General features: G+C 40.7%; 2 protein-coding genes across 6 annotated transcripts in view; one reads left to right on the plus strand and one right to left on the minus strand.

Annotated features, from left to right (window-relative positions):
* LOC144316445 (uncharacterized) overlaps positions 1–11,210 on the plus strand; it is a 54,543-nt gene extending 43,333 nt beyond the window's left edge. Inside the window, exons 4-7 of one of the 5 annotated variants that reach the window (XR_013382391.1) lie at positions 1,212–1,313; positions 3,872–3,986; positions 8,406–8,502; positions 9,191–9,709. Coding sequence is in view for 1 of the 5 variants with exons in the window: in XM_077902353.1 (XP_077758479.1) it covers positions 3,872–3,986; positions 8,406–8,412 (122 nt within the window). In the remaining 4 variants the exon portion in view is untranslated. Of the gene's footprint in view, positions 1–1,211; positions 1,314–3,871; positions 3,987–8,405; positions 8,661–9,190; positions 9,710–10,561 lie in introns of those variants that run through there. The other 4 variants (XR_013382396.1, XR_013382395.1, XR_013382392.1 and 1 more) reach the window with 4 other exon arrangements.
* A 4,017-nt stretch (positions 11,211–15,227) lies between these two features.
* Positions 15,228–16,601, minus strand: LOC144315283 (cofilin-1-like). The gene is made up of 2 exons (XM_077899734.1): positions 16,015–16,601; positions 15,228–15,302 (listed from the first exon to the last, which is right to left on the minus strand). Exons 1-2 carry the CDS (start codon positions 16,534–16,536, stop codon positions 15,243–15,245), a joined length of 582 nt encoding a protein of 193 aa, XP_077755860.1. The 5' UTR covers positions 16,537–16,601; the 3' UTR covers positions 15,228–15,242.
* Between the last annotated feature and the right edge of the window lie 117 nt (positions 16,602–16,718).

A 16,718-nucleotide genomic window follows, 5' to 3' on the forward strand; every position in this document is an offset into this window, starting at 1 on the left:
AGGGAGAAGCAGTTTCCCTGCGGGAAGCTGATGCAGGACCTGGGACTCAGGACTTGATCCCAGGGCCCCCGGGATCATGACCTGAGCCAAAGGAGATGCTCAAGCACTGGGCCACCCAGGCGCCCCCAAAAGGAAAGTTTTTTAAAGGTGAAAAAGGAGTGGAAAATAGGAAACAATTAGCAAAGAATCCATTATTTTAGGCAAGTTTACCATCCTAGGGGGAGCGGAAGGGGTCTCTCAGTAAATTTCCTAGTGCTGACCAGGCAGTTCCCATGTTGACTGATTAAAGGTTGCATTTCTGGGGTGGGGGGGTTGGAGCTGTGATAGGGGCAGGCCAGGTCCAGGGGCCCTGAGGGGATCCCACAGGACCACCAAGAGGACTTCTGACTAAACACAGGTTAGAAATCAAACTCGAACCCAGCAGGGGGTGAAAGGACAGTGTTTTGAAGGTATAGAGGGAGTGCAGGTGCAGTGTGCGGGAGACTCAGAAAGGACCCCAGCTATGATCAGGGTCTGGGGTTTTCATTGAGGATGCGTGTGTCCTCTCAGGCAGCCAGGGCCTGGTTAGAACAAAGGCGATGGCCCAAAGGTGTTCTGGCCTACGATAGCTCCGTTGGGTTCTGGTCACCTGGTCCCTCCTTAGACGTTATCTATTCTAAGGAGATCACTAACTCCTTGTCCCTTACAAGGAGGACGTACTGGATTGGCATTACAAGGCATGGGCAGGGTGGGGGTGCAGGTGCTAGCATGATTAGAAACAGGAAAAGGAGCAAAAAGCAATTTTTATAGCATCCTTCAGTTTCCCTAGCTCAACGGCAGTCAGGTTGGGTAGTTAAGTCTTGGTACATTGACCGGGGGCCTTGACCCCAGTGATGCCATTTTGGTCTTGTCATTTTCTATTTAACAAAACTATAAGCAACTAATTATTAATGCATTGTGTGTGTTTGTTTAATGTCCATTTCTCTCCAGGGCTATGTGCTTCAGGAGGACAGAGTCTGTGAATACAGTGTTCATTTTTGTAAGCCCAGTGTGGAACCCAAGGCCTAGCACAATAGTAGATACCCAGTAAAGATAGCCTGCATCTCAGAGGTTAGGATTGTGCACGACCAGACTATTAAATAGCTGAGCTGTGATGAGAACTCAGGTGTTAACCCCAAGAGGAGTTTCTGTTCTCAAGTTATTTCCACTTGCGTACGCCATTTGCTTTTCAGAGCTCAACTGAAAGAATACGAGAATACATGGAGGCAAAAAATGAAAACCCTACTGTGAAAAGATGTGAAATGGGTCTTTTACTGTGATGGCCTAACCTCCAGGTAGGTCACAATCAAATCATTTCTAGAGTTTCACTGAAGAACACTAATTTCCACAGGAGAAAGACCCTAGGGCTTGTACTATTTACTATAGAATAAGGTGGAATTATTCAGGTTCCCTACTGTACACTACTTTTTTAGAGGAATAAGTCAGCAAAATGCCAAGAGTGTTTTACTTCTCGTTCACCTCCCTCTTCCAGTCTGTGGGGTTCCCATTACAGGAGGTTCTAAGGCTGCCTGACTCGCTATACCAATTTCATCCTTGAAGATGGAGATGTTTACACTGTAAACATTAGTGTATTCTAAGTTTGTTGTGTTTTTCATTTTAAAAGTATTCCTCAGTATGCTTTCTTTGAAAGAAAAATCTTCAGGGACACCTGGGTGGCTCAGTGGTGGAGCGTCTGCCTTTCGGCTCAGGGTATGATCCCGGGTCCTGGGATCGAGTCCTGAATCAGGCTCCACACAGAGAGTCTGCTTCTCCCTCTGCCTGTGTCTCTGCCTCTCTGTGTGTCTCTCATGAATAAATAAATAAAATCTTAAAAAGATTTTTAAAAAAAGACCAAAAAAAGAAAATAAAAATCTTCATAGTGAAAAAAAAAAAGTTTAAGAGACAATTTCAATAGACAGTAGACAATAATGTCTGGTATTGTTTTAAGCATAGAATCCTTCAAAGTCATTCAGGAATGAACGTTATAACAACTTTCCTGCAAATGTGACTGAGGAGTAAACACATGAGTAAAACATACTATAAAGGAGTTTGGAGGAAAAAATACTGCTACGTTGTTCTGGGTTGAGATTTTGAAAGTATTCTCATTCACAGTAATAATTGCCAAAATACAGGGTCATTTTCCAAGAAATTTATGTTTCTTGGACTTTCTGCTCCAGCTGGTGTATTGATTTGACGGAGCTCTGTTCCAAATCTCAGTTCCAGCTCATTGCCCGTTGTATCCTGTAGCGATTACAAAAGATGGTGGTGCAGGGTCTTGGGGGTGGGGGGTGGGGGAAGGAGGTGGTGGGAGGTGCAATCCACCTCAACTTTGAAAAGCCCAGTGTTGACCTGCATTTTTTAGGATGATATAGTCATTTAGACACGCTGATTGACTACAGATCCTCCCTGCTTCTGGTTTTTTTCTACGCAAGAGAAGACAGGCTGTTTTTGCAATAACCTTTCTCGCTCTGCCCACACTAGTGGCTCCATTCCATGCTCTAAATCATTGTCTTCATGAGGTTTAAGCAAACCTCCTTCCAATGCTCTTCAAATTCAGTGGCATATTATAAATCACACGCTGGCTTTTTCAATTGCCTGGGCATTATTTTGAAGATCTTGGCCTATTTTTTTTTTTTCAAGCAGCAGATTTGTGGTAAAAGCTTGGCCGAATTTTCTTTATTGTTTGCCAGATTTTTAATTTTAACTGTAGAATGTCCATTTAATCTCAGTTGTAGCTTAATGGACACTCTCTCTTACTAAATAATTTCATTTCATTAATTATGATATTGTCCTTTAGACACTTCTTGGGGACTTACAATGGTTTCACATTGGCTGCTTATCAGGGTCAGACTTTCCATATGGTCTTTTAAAGCTCAGCGCTATGAAGTGAAATGTTAGCTAAGCTTACCTCCCTCTCCCGCAAGTTATCTTCACTGCTTTTGGGATCACTGTCCTCAACATGGCAGGTTTCTCCTCCTCTCATGCTTTTCTCATGGACTTCCTACAGCTTTCTAGAACGCCATCTCTGCCTCCTAGACCAATGCAAGTGCCACCACTGGGGCCCATATTCTGTTCCAACTCATGTTCCCTTCTGCTCCAACTCGTCCTCTTTGTGAACCACTTACCTTTTGGCCACTGACTGTGTATTGACTTTGGCTACAGACAGACCTGCTCTGTCACTTTGTTGACATTATTTCACGTCTCACCTTTAGTCAGCATATTCGTCTATAACAGAAGAAGAATAATAGATTGTTAGGAGAATTATACGTGTCACACAAGCAAAATATTTAGCTCATGACAAGTACAAAATGTGTTTATTCCATTCTCTCTTGCCCTACAATTTACTTTGCTGTTTTTATGTGGTGAAGCCCTGATAATTCAATAAAATCCCCTGAAGGAACAGCATTGTATATACATTTCTTTTGCAACCTACAAAAGCCTGCTCTACATGGAGGCATATAGGACCTGAAGGAAAAAAGATGATCAACTAGAGTACAAATTACTGTTCTTCCTGAAAAACAGATGAATGAACTATGGTCAAGTCTTGTGGACTTGGCTGTGAGCTCTCATTGAGAGGAGAGCTCCTGATGGTTGAGTGTTAATCCCAATGTGGGAGCAAGGTCTGCAGACACACTACCCGGGTCCACACTGACTCCACCACGGGCTAGCTGTGTGCCCTGGGGCAATGCCTCTGTGCTTCAGTTTCCTATTCCATGAAACAAGGATAATAATGGTGAATGGTACCTACTTTATGTCTGCATTGTATTAAATGAGGGTGCACACACACACACACAGAGTATATAAGTGCCATATAAGTGTTTGCTGCTATTATCATTACCCCATTGTTATCCAGAGAGCTGGGTAAGAAGAGGCAGCTGTTGTCATCTGAGAGGCAATGCAGCCGAGTGGAAAGAGCACAGTTTGGATTCAGATAGACCCGCATTCTGGAAGGCCTTCCTTCTTTCAAGGTAAGATCTCCTGGTCTAATTTCTAATACATAAGATGAAGCTGATCCTCCTACATCTTTGTGAGGGTTATACTAGATAAAATACTAATTGTAGATCACTTAGCGCTGGGACTAATACAAAGAAGGTCCTCAAAAAATGGAACTGATATTATAATTATTGTCATTATTATATTTCACTTACTGTATTTTAAAACAGACCATTATTCTTTTTACCACCAAGAAAGGAAGAAATACTGCCAATTACATAATAATGGGCCATCACGATGTGATGTATTCAATTTTCAGATAAAGATGTGGGAAAAAATGTGCTTTAAATAAATGAAAAATACTAGTTTTGCTAGGTGGGGGATCACGAACTGGCTCATGACCCAGGGAGGCTCCCCGGTCTGGGAAGTGGAGACAGAGAGAAAGAAGTGTACAAAAGGCTGCCCCTTGGTTCGTCAGGGGTTTCGGGGCCTGAATTCTTAGACCTCAAGCCTGGGTATGTGAGAGTGGATCATTTCAATTCCCATAAGCACTACAGAAGACTACTAGTAACCCACGCCTTTGCCTGTTTTTCTCTTTCTTCCTCACGTATCTCGCCATGAGTGTTTCAACAAAATGCAACTAAACTTAAACTAGACTGAAATATTTTTATGATTGCCTTTTCTCAGGCTTCTCTGCTTTAAATTTAAAAATAGCCCAAACACAGAAATTGCGTAGAAGTTTTCTTGGTCTTCAAGGCTTTTCCTTTTTAAAGACAGCTGCATAAGACTTTCATTCCATTTCCTCTGAGTGACCATGAGAAAAATCTCTCCTTTGTGTTTTTCTGGTTCTAAGACCCTAGAGAATAAATTGAGTTGTTGGGACATTGCCAGCTGTGTGATAGGTCTACAAGGAAAACAATAAGCAATCTTTTCTGTTTGCAAAGACTAAATTCAGAGACTACTGCCCTGACAGGTTACACATAAAACCAGCCCTCGCTCCTCTCCTGCAACCCCTCTCCTGATTAGCTTTTCTTTGAAGGTTGAGTGAGATGAGTTAGAGTATCTTTTCCATTTCAGATCCAGTGGATGTGGGGGTGTTGCAATTTACACACAGAACTCAAAACTTCTCAATGCCAGATTCTAAATCATCACTATCGCTGAGTTTAGTCTAGTGCCACTGGCCTCATCAGACACATATTTCTCTCTGTCATAAGGGATTGTTGGCCAGCTTATTTCAAAGTCTTAGAACACAACTGTTTCCTTTTCATTCCTACACATTTTTTCACTCAATATCAGCCTAAATAACTTTTTAAAAATTGTATATTATTTTATTGCCAAGTAACGCCGCATTCCTACTCCTATTTCTAAGCATATGGCACTCATCTTCTTGCCACTGTAGGGAGGAAAGGGCCAACTATCAGAGATCAAGAAAGGGATCTCAGAACAGGACCATATGTGGTGGGAGAAGAGCACTCCTTGCATGTTTGTACAGTCTTTCTATTTATAGTTGCAACATTTATAAGCTGGCCCCATCAGATAGGGACATGGAGGATATACATTCGGTAGTGCTAGCTAACTAGCTAAGTACTGTAAGAAATTTCCCCACTCACGCAATAGTTACATCCTAGTGACATTTGGAAATAAGGTGAGAAAGACCCTATCTCACACACACAAAAAAAAGATTATTTCCTCCTGTAAGTAAATCTAGAGGGGAATTTTCTAGATGTGGTGATGCTACCCCCTGAAACTGAAAAATCAAGTTTCTCAAAGTTGATTTGACCAGAATATATTAAGATAGAATATGAGGATGCCTGGGTGGCTCAGTGGTTGAGCGTCTGCCTTTGGCTCAGGGCGTGATCCTGGAGTCCTCAGATCGAGTCCCACATGGGGTTCCCCGTAGGAAGCCTGCTTCTCTCCCTCTGCCTGTGTCTCTGCCTCTCTCTGTGTCTCTCATGAATAAATAAATTTTAAAAAAAAGATAGAATATGATCAATTGACCCAAACACCCCTACAAAGTGTCTCCTGCCTTGTTCTCATTTGTATGATCTTTCAGAGCAAGCATAATCTTGCTTGTATTTGAACCTTCTACTGTTTTATAACAATGCCTGGCCACTTGTAGGTTCTCAACAAATCTTAGTGTAATGCCACCAAGCAAATAAACCCTTTTAGCACCTGGTCTGAATTTAGTGTAAGAATTCCAAACTCACTGGAATTGTATATAAGCCATAACACAATATAGGCCATAATTCCAAACAAAGACATGTTGGACACACATTGTAGAACTTTTCAGCTAGTAAGGGAAAAAAATCCTTTTCTAACTCAAAGTCATAAAGAGTGCTGCAGGTGGCTTCCCTAAAAAAGAAGCAGATCCTAAGATGAAATCAAGCATGTGAAAGTTTTATTAGGGGACAACACATAAAAAAAGAAAAAAAGAGAGAAAGCAGGATCAGGCAAGGAGCTGTCAAACCGCAGTGTAGATTCCACAGTCCCTACCAGCACCACCCATCCAAGCAATTCCTCATTGGTGGAAATGGCTTGAAGCTTGAATTACCACCGTGCTCAGTCATTGGCCAGCATCTTCCCCAAGAACAGCTTGAATTTGGGCTAAAAGCTGATGTAGTTCCAGACCACGCAAATAGCTGGAGGCTGACAGATATCCACGTGCTTGGAGCTAGCCAATGAGACCCTCCTTGAAAATGGATCTGAGTGGTGCCTTTTCTTGTTTGCCATGAAGAGGTTCTCTTATGTTTTCATTCAAAAGAAAAATGCTTTGATTTATGAGGATTTTATTTTTGAGTATGGTGTGAGGCTTCTAAATTGCTCTATCCTTCACTGAATGATCTGTCTCAAAGAGTTTTAATGTGACCATTTAATGTGACATCGGATGTGTTATTGGATAATTTTTTAAGCATCAGAAGAAAAGTCTCGTCAATCTTTGGGCTATGCACCATGTAAGGACTGTAGGCACAATACACTTTTAAGGTTAATTTGCATTGTTAACTTTTTGCACTTACTTTCTTAAGTAGACCATCAACAAAACAATAAATTAAGCCCTGATTTGTAGCAGTGTCCAGTTTCTGTGGTGTGAATACTCCCACCATGGCTGACTTCAAGCTACCAATGTGGTGCCACTCGGAGCAGAGTTGGGAAGAGATAACCAGTATCACACTATTATATGGCATTTCCTTCATGCAGATAAAATAGGTATAAATAACCTCAAGAGCATAGATAATTGTAGTACATACAAAAACATAGTAAATTATAGCAAAATAACTAGTAAGTGATGAACTTTGGGGATTTATTGCTTTTGGTTTTGATGTATGGCTTAATTGTAAGTTTATATAATTTAATTTTTAATAATGTCTGTGTCTAAAAACCAGCTCACAAAATTCTTGAAAATTTAACAATAGGCTCTCGTGAGCTGGCACATGATAATCCAATACAAACTAGAAATTTCCCTTTAAAAAAAAAAAAAAAGAAAAAAAAAAAGAAAGAAATTTCCCTTTTAGGCTCCTTCCCTGAAGAAACTTAAGTATTGATACCTAGTGATGCAGTATACGTATAAGAATATTTATTGTGCTGGTGTTTATAACAGGGAAAGGTGAAAATGACATACCTGTCCATAAATACACAAATTGATAAATAAACTGGAATTTACTATGATGCAATATTAAATGGTGGTTAAAAACAAAATAAATTAGATTCTCATGTGTGGACACAGATCAATTCCCAAAGGAAACTGCAAGTACTTTCACGCAGTGTGATACTAATTGTGTAAAACTTTAAAACATACAAACACATTTTAAGTCTAGTTTATAAAAATATGCCTCTATACAATTAAGGTATAAAATTCTTATGATAATGAAACACAGAAAGTTCAGACAATAGTTGCCTCTGGGGAAGGGATGAGGGATGAGGTGGCACTTTCAAGTGTATCGATAATACTTTATTTCTTTAAAGGGAAATTGATAATCTGAGCCATAATCATAAAAGAAAAACAATCCAACATGTTATGCCCCTGATAGACATACACAAGATATCTGTGAAACATCCTTGCTCAAAAAGAGGACTTATATCTGTTTAAACTTCTATATCCAATTCCCAATTTATGGAAAAACAAGGAGCAAAGAAAACTGTTAAGTGGAACTAGTGGACTGAAATCGGCAAAATCTGGGGTATAAGTTTCTTCCACATATAAATTGCAAGGAAGAAAATAGAGAAGTAAGGAATCTGCAGACTATAAGAGACTTAAGAGATCAATCCATTAATTGCAGGGTATAAACATGGTTTGGGTTCTGATTCAAACCAACTATTCAAAATTATGAGGGGGAAAACAGGAAAATTTGAATAGCAAATGAATAGAATGAATAGCAAATGAATAGAATAAGGAATTACTATTATTCAGGTGAGACAATCATATGGAGGACATATCTAAATAATCCTTTTTGTTTTAGATATTAATGTTAAAAAGAAGTGCGGATGAAATGGTGGATGAAGGACGTCTAGGACTTGCTTCCCAAGAACCTGGGGAGCTGGACGGAGTGAGCAGAGGTATGGATGACACAAGATGGATGTTTCTTCTTTTAGTTGTTCGAAATTTATCAACCTTATGAGTAAGGTTTCTTTTAAGGGAAAGAGGAGAAGAAAAAAATGGAAGCAAACAAGAAAAAATAAATAAACATCTATTAACCAGGGGGTTTCACATTGAAGGGGGTGCCATTGTGTTTTCTGTGTATTTGGGGAAGTTTGAAATATGACATGATTTAAATTTCTAAAAGCTTGAAATTTGTATAAATACCTCCTCAGTACCACAAACATAAAATACACCCTGACTATATTTTAAACGCCACGGCCCAGCTTCAATGGAAGGAGAGAGATAAGTTATCAGCAGGGAGACTGGGGCTTCCCACAGCTCTTACGTGCCAGACACTTTTGATTTAGCCTCCTGTCGGGTGCCCTGGGCCCTCCCCAGATAGCGGACCACCACTATCTAGTGCCATGAGCCAGAAATTAACTCTTCGCATCCACTCAGGCAGGCCTCGGTTCTCCTGCTGCACCCGTGGGTCCCACACTGTCACATCTGGTTAGGCCTCCCTCCCTCTCATTTACACTTTGCTCCCTGGGGAAGGTTGAAGTTACCAGATAAGTTCATCAGAGGAGTGTTTTGCTTTCTAGAGTTCAACAGGCCTTTTCCTTGTGGAGGTCAAGAGGCTATTTCATGATCTATTTTGTTTCTAAGCTTACCAGGCTACTGAAGTGTTGCTGAACCGCTTCAAACTCAAGAAGGATTTAAACGTTGCCTGTGCAGATCCCATGTTCACCCCCCTGCCCACGTGCACACGCATGTGCGCACACATGCACGCATCTGTAGCCGTTAGTACATAGCAAATTAACGACTATCAGGCAGGCTCCTGGTGGCCACCCACGTACAACATGAGACAAGGTGGGTGTCTTCAAAGTTAAACGAATTAGAGAGAAAACAGTGCTGACCCAAGCAGAGAACAGTTTGATGCTGGATATGTTTTCTTAAAGTGAATTTTTTTTTCCTGAACTCAGAATCTTCAAGACTTATTAGTTCTAGTTTTCCAGTAAAAAACAGAACTTCCCTTTAATCCACAGATATAAAGGGGGGTCCGAGTGCATTTCTACGCAAATGCCACAGGGCACACAGGCCACTGGCTCAGGCTGTGCAATAAATGACTGACTCACTGGAGAGCCAGTGTGGTGTTATATTAAACGTGTGGACTTTGGAACCAGATTGCTTGTGTCTTGGTTTCCCTTCATTAAAATGGAGATAATAGGGGCTTCCGGGGGGGTTCAGTTCGTTGAACCACTGATTCTTGATTTCTGCTCAGGTCATGGTCTCTGGGTCCTGGGATCGAGGCCCCTCGGGCTTCGGGCTCCCTGCTCATTGGGGAGCCTGCTTCCCTCTCCTCTTCCGCCCTCCCCACCTGCTCATGCTCTCTCTCTCTCTCTCAAGTAAATAAATAAAATATTTAATAAAATAAAATGGAGATAATAGCAGCACCTACCTCATAGTTATGTTGTGTAGAAATTACATAAGTCAATACATGTAAAGCACCTAGAATACTGCTTGGCCTATAATAAGTGCTACTGAAGCTATTAGCACTTGTCATTTAGCGATTGTCATGTAATCCTCCAAACAATTAGCATCACTTTACAGATGAGGTTAAATAGCATGTTGAACGTTAGACAGTCCATAGTAGCAGAACAGGGGTTAAATCGGGTTCTGTCCAAAGCCGGTGTGCTTTCCACCACATGCCCTCTTTTCATGTGCTTATGACACACACCGCGCTCCTGTATTCACAAGGGAGCCACGTTCATAACAGGACATGAAATTCAGCCTAAAGCCTGTGAGACTTTGGGATGGTTCAGAGTAAGGAAACTGAAAATAGTAAGATGCAACTGTCCGATGTCTACACTGAGAGATTTCAGACACTGAGAGAAGGTTGGAAGATTAGACTGGAGTATCGGGTGATGAACATCTTGGTGTAAATGTTCAGACTATGTAAACTGACTCATGCTGTCTTGGTTTAATTAAGTAAGCAGTGGGATCTCCTATACTGACAGTAAGTATTCATGGTTCCAGGATTAAATATGAAACAATTATGAGTCATAATAATCACCTTCATGTCATCATGAGAAGGAAGATGTATTTGTGAACCAAGTGGCCTACTTGAAATCAAATGAGAAAATATAGGTTAAAGCCATCTATAAACTTAAATGTAGTAACGAAAATGTAGTTTTACATATTGCTACGGAGTTGAATTGGGCCTTCCAAAAAGAAGTCCTCACCCTGGATACCTGTGAATAATGTGATCTTACTTGGAAATAGGACTTTTGCCTACGTAATCAATTTAAATTGATCTTGAGCGGAAATAGGATGAATCCTAATCCAATATGACTTATAAGAAGAGAAGAGACATGGAGATGGACACAGAGGAAATTGCCCCGTGACGACAGGCAGAAAGAAACTGGAGTGATAATCTCCAAGCCAGGCGGTGCCAAGGTTTTTGCAAAAACTAAGAGGGAAGCATGGAGCAGAACTTCAGAAAGAACCAACCCTGCTGACACCTGTATTTTGGACTTCTACCCCCCAGAACTGTGAAATAATAAATCTCTTTTGTTTTAAGCCAACCAGTGTGCTTAAAACAACTTTGTTAGAGCCTCTGTGGGACACAAATGCACGTGTGCAAGTTCATGCAATGACCAACATCAATAAATGATCGATGATCTAACAGAAACACATCTGTGCCGACAATATTCTCCTTCACCACGTTATTTGTAGCTGTTTTCATTTAGAGTCGCACGAGATAGTTTAAAAAAACACAGACACACACACAAACATAAGATGGTACTCAAAGAGCAAATGACAGAAAGTATGTTTGGGGATTTAGCGTAGTAAACATGCACCACTTATCAAGTAAGTGAGACATGTCGAGAAGAATCACAGGCACAACATTATTTTAGAGTCCAGAAAACCTGCTGTCAGAAAATATCCAATTTTGGGGGGATGTCTTTTTTCTTCCAGTTTTACTGTGATGTCATTGACACACATCAGCGAATAAGTTTCAAGTGGATAGCATAATGGTTTGACTTATGCATGTTGTGAAACAATGACCACCTAAGTTTAGCTAGGATCTATTACCTCATATAGATGCAGGAAAAAGAGAAAGAAAAAAAAAAGAAAAAAGAAAAAAGAAAAAGAAAAAGAAAACAGACAAAAGTTCCTTAGTGGTAAGAACTCTTAACGATTTACCCTCAACTTTCCTATACACCCTACAGCAGTATTAGCTATAGTCACCATCTCATACGGTACACCCCAGTACTTATTTATCTGGTAACTGGAAGTTTATACCTTTTGACCACATTTCTTCAAATCCCCTCCTCCTCTTGCCACCTCTGGTAACCACAAATCTGATCTTTTTTTTTTTATGAGTTTGAATTTTTTGTTTTGTTTTTAGATTTCACATGGAAGTAAGCTCATACAGCATTTGTATTTCTCTGGCTTATTTTGCTTAGCATAATGCTCTCAAGGTTTATCCATTTGTCACAAATGGCAGGATTTCCTCAATTTTTATGACTGGAATATATGTATATATGCCACACCTTCTTTAAGTAGGCTCCATGCCCAACATGGGGCTTGAACTGATGACCCTGGGGATCAAGAGTCAGATATTCTACTGACTAAGCCAACCAGGCACCCCTAAAGCATGCCTTTTGAAACAAAGGCTGTATATACCCTTATTTTAAAAAAAACAAAAACATGAAAACATAAATAAACATTGAAAGGATAACTTGGACCTAAAAAAGGAAAGATTTTATCAAATCCTCTATCAAGCATTATCTTAACTCCTTTAATCAATCAATCATTTGATAGAATAGATTGTTGACATTTTGTTTGCTGCCTTGGAGCAAAAAGAAAAAAAATAAAATATACTATGTGTCCTTAAGAGGCATCATTCAGATTAGATCCATACTTTGTTTCCTGCACCCACTGAAGCTCAGCTATCCCCAGAGCCTGTTTAAATACAAATACATAAATCATTTGTTGTTTTTTTTAACACATCACTTACAGATGCCTATGGCTACTTGCAGTGAACATAAATGTGGAAAACAAATGCAGTCAACATAAAAAAAATCTACTTCTGAGGTTTGCTTTCGGTCTTTTATATGTATACAGCTTTGCATCAGAATAATTCTTTTTTAAAAACTTGCTTTTATTGAGATATAACTGACGTATAATATTGTACCAGTTTTAGGCACACAACATAAGGATTTAATATATGTATACACTGCAAAATGATCACCACGATAAAGTTTAGCTAGCATCCGTCAGCACACACGATTAGATTTTTTTGTCTTATGATGAGCACTTTTGAGATCTACTCACTTAGCAACTTTCAAATATATAATAGAGTATCGTTAATTATAATCACCTAGCTATACATTACACCTCCCCATGTCATGTATACATTGCATCCATTATCTTATAACTGGGAATTTGTACTTTTGACTACCTTCACCCATTTTACCCACCCATCCCCAACCCCTACCTCTGGCAAACACCAATCTGTTATCTGTACCTATGAGTTTTTTGTTTTGTTTTGTTTTTAGATCCATATGTAAGTGAGATCATGCAGTGTCTTTCGCTGACTTATTTCATTTAGCATAATGCCTCAAGGGCTGTCTATGTCTGAACAGTATTCCACTCTATACCACTACACTATGCCATATACACACCAATACTCCATTGTATAACATATACTGTTCCATATACGTATACCCTACATTTTCCTTATTCACTCAGCTGTTGATGACAGGTTGTTTCTGTGTCTTGACTGTAGACAAGATGCTGTAATGAATATGGGGATACAGATACATTTTTGATACAGTGATTTCATTTTCTTTAAATAAATACCCAGAAGTAGAATTGCTGGGTATAGCAATATAAAATAGGTAGTCCTATTTTAATTATTTTGAGGAATCTCCACCCTGTTTTTCATAAGGACTGCACCAATTTACATTCCCACCAACAGTGCACAAGGGTTCTTTTTTCTCTACATCCTCATCAATACTTGTTATCTTTTTGACAAAAGCCATTTTAACAGGTGGGAAGTGATATCTCATTATGATCTCATCAAATCAATTCTTTAGATGCCTATCAATGAGCCAGTGATAGACTTTGTCTAAAATGTTTCAGTAAAAAAGTAGAAAACTCATAATTAACAAGAGGGAAAACAATTTTTAAGTAAGTACCTTAAGGATTCAATTCCAATAAGAAGTATGGAGATGTTGGGTTTATGGACATTAAAGGATAGCAGAATGTAAATCTAAAATCTACACACCCTTCATTTTAGTAAATATTACAATCTGAAACAAGAAGAGGTGCATGCGAATGTCCTGTGCAATTTAAACATCATCAACATATCAAGAATATTGCTAAGAAATAATATGAAGAAAACATTATGTAAATGGTTCTTCTGAAATGATAATAAAAAAGCTGAAAATGCACACTTATTTCCTTTTGCCATTAAAAGAAATGAAGAATGTTAAGCAGATTAGAAGTATATGATTAATTCTGGAAAAAAAGTCTCAGCATTTGCATAGCTAATTTACTCTCTTACGCTTGATAGCGCTTGCATCAGATTTACTTAGTGAATGTTTAAATATATATATACTTATATATATATATAAGTAAGTACCTTTCTTAGGGATACTGATTTTACAGACAACTGATAATTACTATGTCTCTTGGGTCCTGCAGGAAGCAGATGCCGACAGGGAGATAGGAGAGTGAGCAGTTTATTGGGGAATAATACCAGTGAAAAATAAAAGCAGAAGGATGCAGAATTAGGCAGGGGCAGCTTTCAGAACATGATGTTGATTGAAACATGAAAGTTTCGAGGGAAAGGAAAGAAAATTTTACAAGGAGAACGTGAAAGCAGCAGGCAGGTCTGACAAAGTCTTGGCCAACCCAATGGGGAGCTTGGAGGAAATCTCTCCCTGTTAGAGGAGCCCCATGTTGGGCAGACGTGGCAAGGTCTTAGTGCCCACTTGGTGCTCACCTACTAGCTGGTGGCTCCCTAGGAAGAGCATGGCATCAGCCCAACCACTGAGTATATATCCTGAAGGCCCAGCAGCTGGAGGCTGACAGTCAACAGCACCCCCTTTATCTGAATTGCCTGTTTTCTCAAAGGCAGATGTGAGCAGTGCGTAACTACTACTCATACAAAAACTTACAGTGCTCCTGCCCACACAACCGGAGTGCTGATCTCACATCTCTCCCCTTCTTGCGTGTCCTTTCTAGGCCCACCTCAACATTTCACTCCTCTCATTTTTCTGCAAATGCTGCCATCAGTGCTATCTGCTAGAGAGATCCCACCATAGGACTCTCCAAGCCTCTCCCACCCCCACTCCCTCTCACCCCCACAACCCTGTTGAGAACTGAAGCCCAGATGGGCTCTCAGGAATTAGAAGCGGTACCACAGGAAACTATTTAGGGGCTAAAAGGACTTTGCCAGATGATCTGACATGGTTCTTTTGGCAAAGACGTAGTCCAAGTTACTAATGCGTAACAATTTTACACCAGCACCCTCGCCGGCGGGGAGAAAAAGCACTTCCTATTCCCTGCATTATCTCACATCTTATTCACATGTATTTATTTGTGTCATCACCAAAATAACTACGTTTTCAAATAAGTTGAACTAGCTTTCTATTTTTTAAGGAAGAGCTCTGACGTTGAACTAGTAACAGTAGTGTTTTACTTCTTATGCTAAGTGAAACAGGTTGAGAAAGACAGGTGCCATGATTTCACTCCTATGTGGAACCTGAAAAACAAAACAAATGGATAAACAAACAAGCCAAAAGAATTGGACTTGTAAAGGCCGAGAACAAACTGATGATGGTTGCCAGAGGGGAGGGGTGCAAGGGATGGACAGAGTGTGTAAAGGTGAGTGGGGGGTACAGGAGACCAGTTATGGAATGAGTAAGTCACGAGGCTAAAAGGTGCAGCATCGGGAATAGAGTCAATGACATTGTAATTGTGTCGTATGGTGACACAATGTTTTTTTTTTTTTTTTTTTAGTGAGCCTTTTTATTGTTGTGTGTGTTGTTGGTTTTTTTTCATTAAAGGTCCCTTACTGGTCCTGTTTCCATGAGTGCCAAGACCAGGGGACAAGGGGAGGGGAACCAGGTAGCGCAAGGAAGGGTCTTCTCCACAACATTCCATTTATACACAGAACTAAACAGACAAGACAGAGTCACTATTGTGGTTAGAAGTTGGCAGCATGGGAAAAGGGAGGAACAGGTGGGGAACTGGAGTGTCATTAAAAAAAAATACAGCCCCCCCCCCCAAACTGGGGTGCCTGGGGGGAACTTGGTCTGCTTCAACCCAAGAGGAATCAGAAGATCAAAAGCGGTTTGGGAAAGCCAGAACCGTCAGGGATAGAGGGAGGAGGAAGGTCCAGGGGGTGAGGGAGCTGTTTGGCAACTGGGGTGAAGGGATTGCCCTCCCCCTGCTGGGATCCCCCCAGCCCCTACCGTCTGGCAGGAAGGGGGCAGCCTGCAACCCCCATGGGCAGGTCGGGGGCTGCCAGATGCTCCAGGCAGGGGGCTGGAGGGCTTGCCCTCCAGAGAGATGACGCCACTGCCCCCCAGTTTCTCTGCCAGGGTGCAGTGATCCTTGACCTCCTCGTAGCAGTTTGCTTGTAACTCATGCTTGATCCCGGTCAGCTTTTTCTTGATGGCATCCTTGGAGCTGGCATAAATCATTTTGCTCTTAAGGGGTACAGACTCAGGCGCCCAGAATATAAACACCAGGTCCTCCTTCTTGCTCTCCTTGGTCTCATAGGTTGCGTCATAGAGGGCATAGCGGCAGTCCTTGTCTGGTAGCATCTTGACAAAGGTGGCGTAGGGGTCATCTACAGTCTGGCCCACATCACCTACCAGGATCTCCTTGCCCTCCTTGAGGATGATGTTCTTCTTGTCCTCGCTCAGGCAGAAAAGTACTGCCTTCTTGCACTCCTTCACCTCCTCTGGTGTTGAAGACTTACGCACCTTCATGTCATTGAACACTTTGATGACACCATCAGAAATCGCCACGCCACAGGCTGGGGCGAGCTGAGCACAACACACAGAGATGCTGAATCACCGTGTTGTTGTTGTAGACCTGAAACTAATGACGTTGTGTATCAGCTATACTCAAAAAAGCTTTTTTTTTTTGAAAAAAGCTAGAGGTCTAGCTT

Source organism: Canis aureus, chromosome 6, assembly GCF_053574225.1.
Source record: "Canis aureus isolate CA01 chromosome 6, VMU_Caureus_v.1.0, whole genome shotgun sequence".
In the NCBI taxonomy this organism is placed as follows: Eukaryota; Metazoa; Chordata; class Mammalia; order Carnivora; family Canidae; genus Canis; species Canis aureus.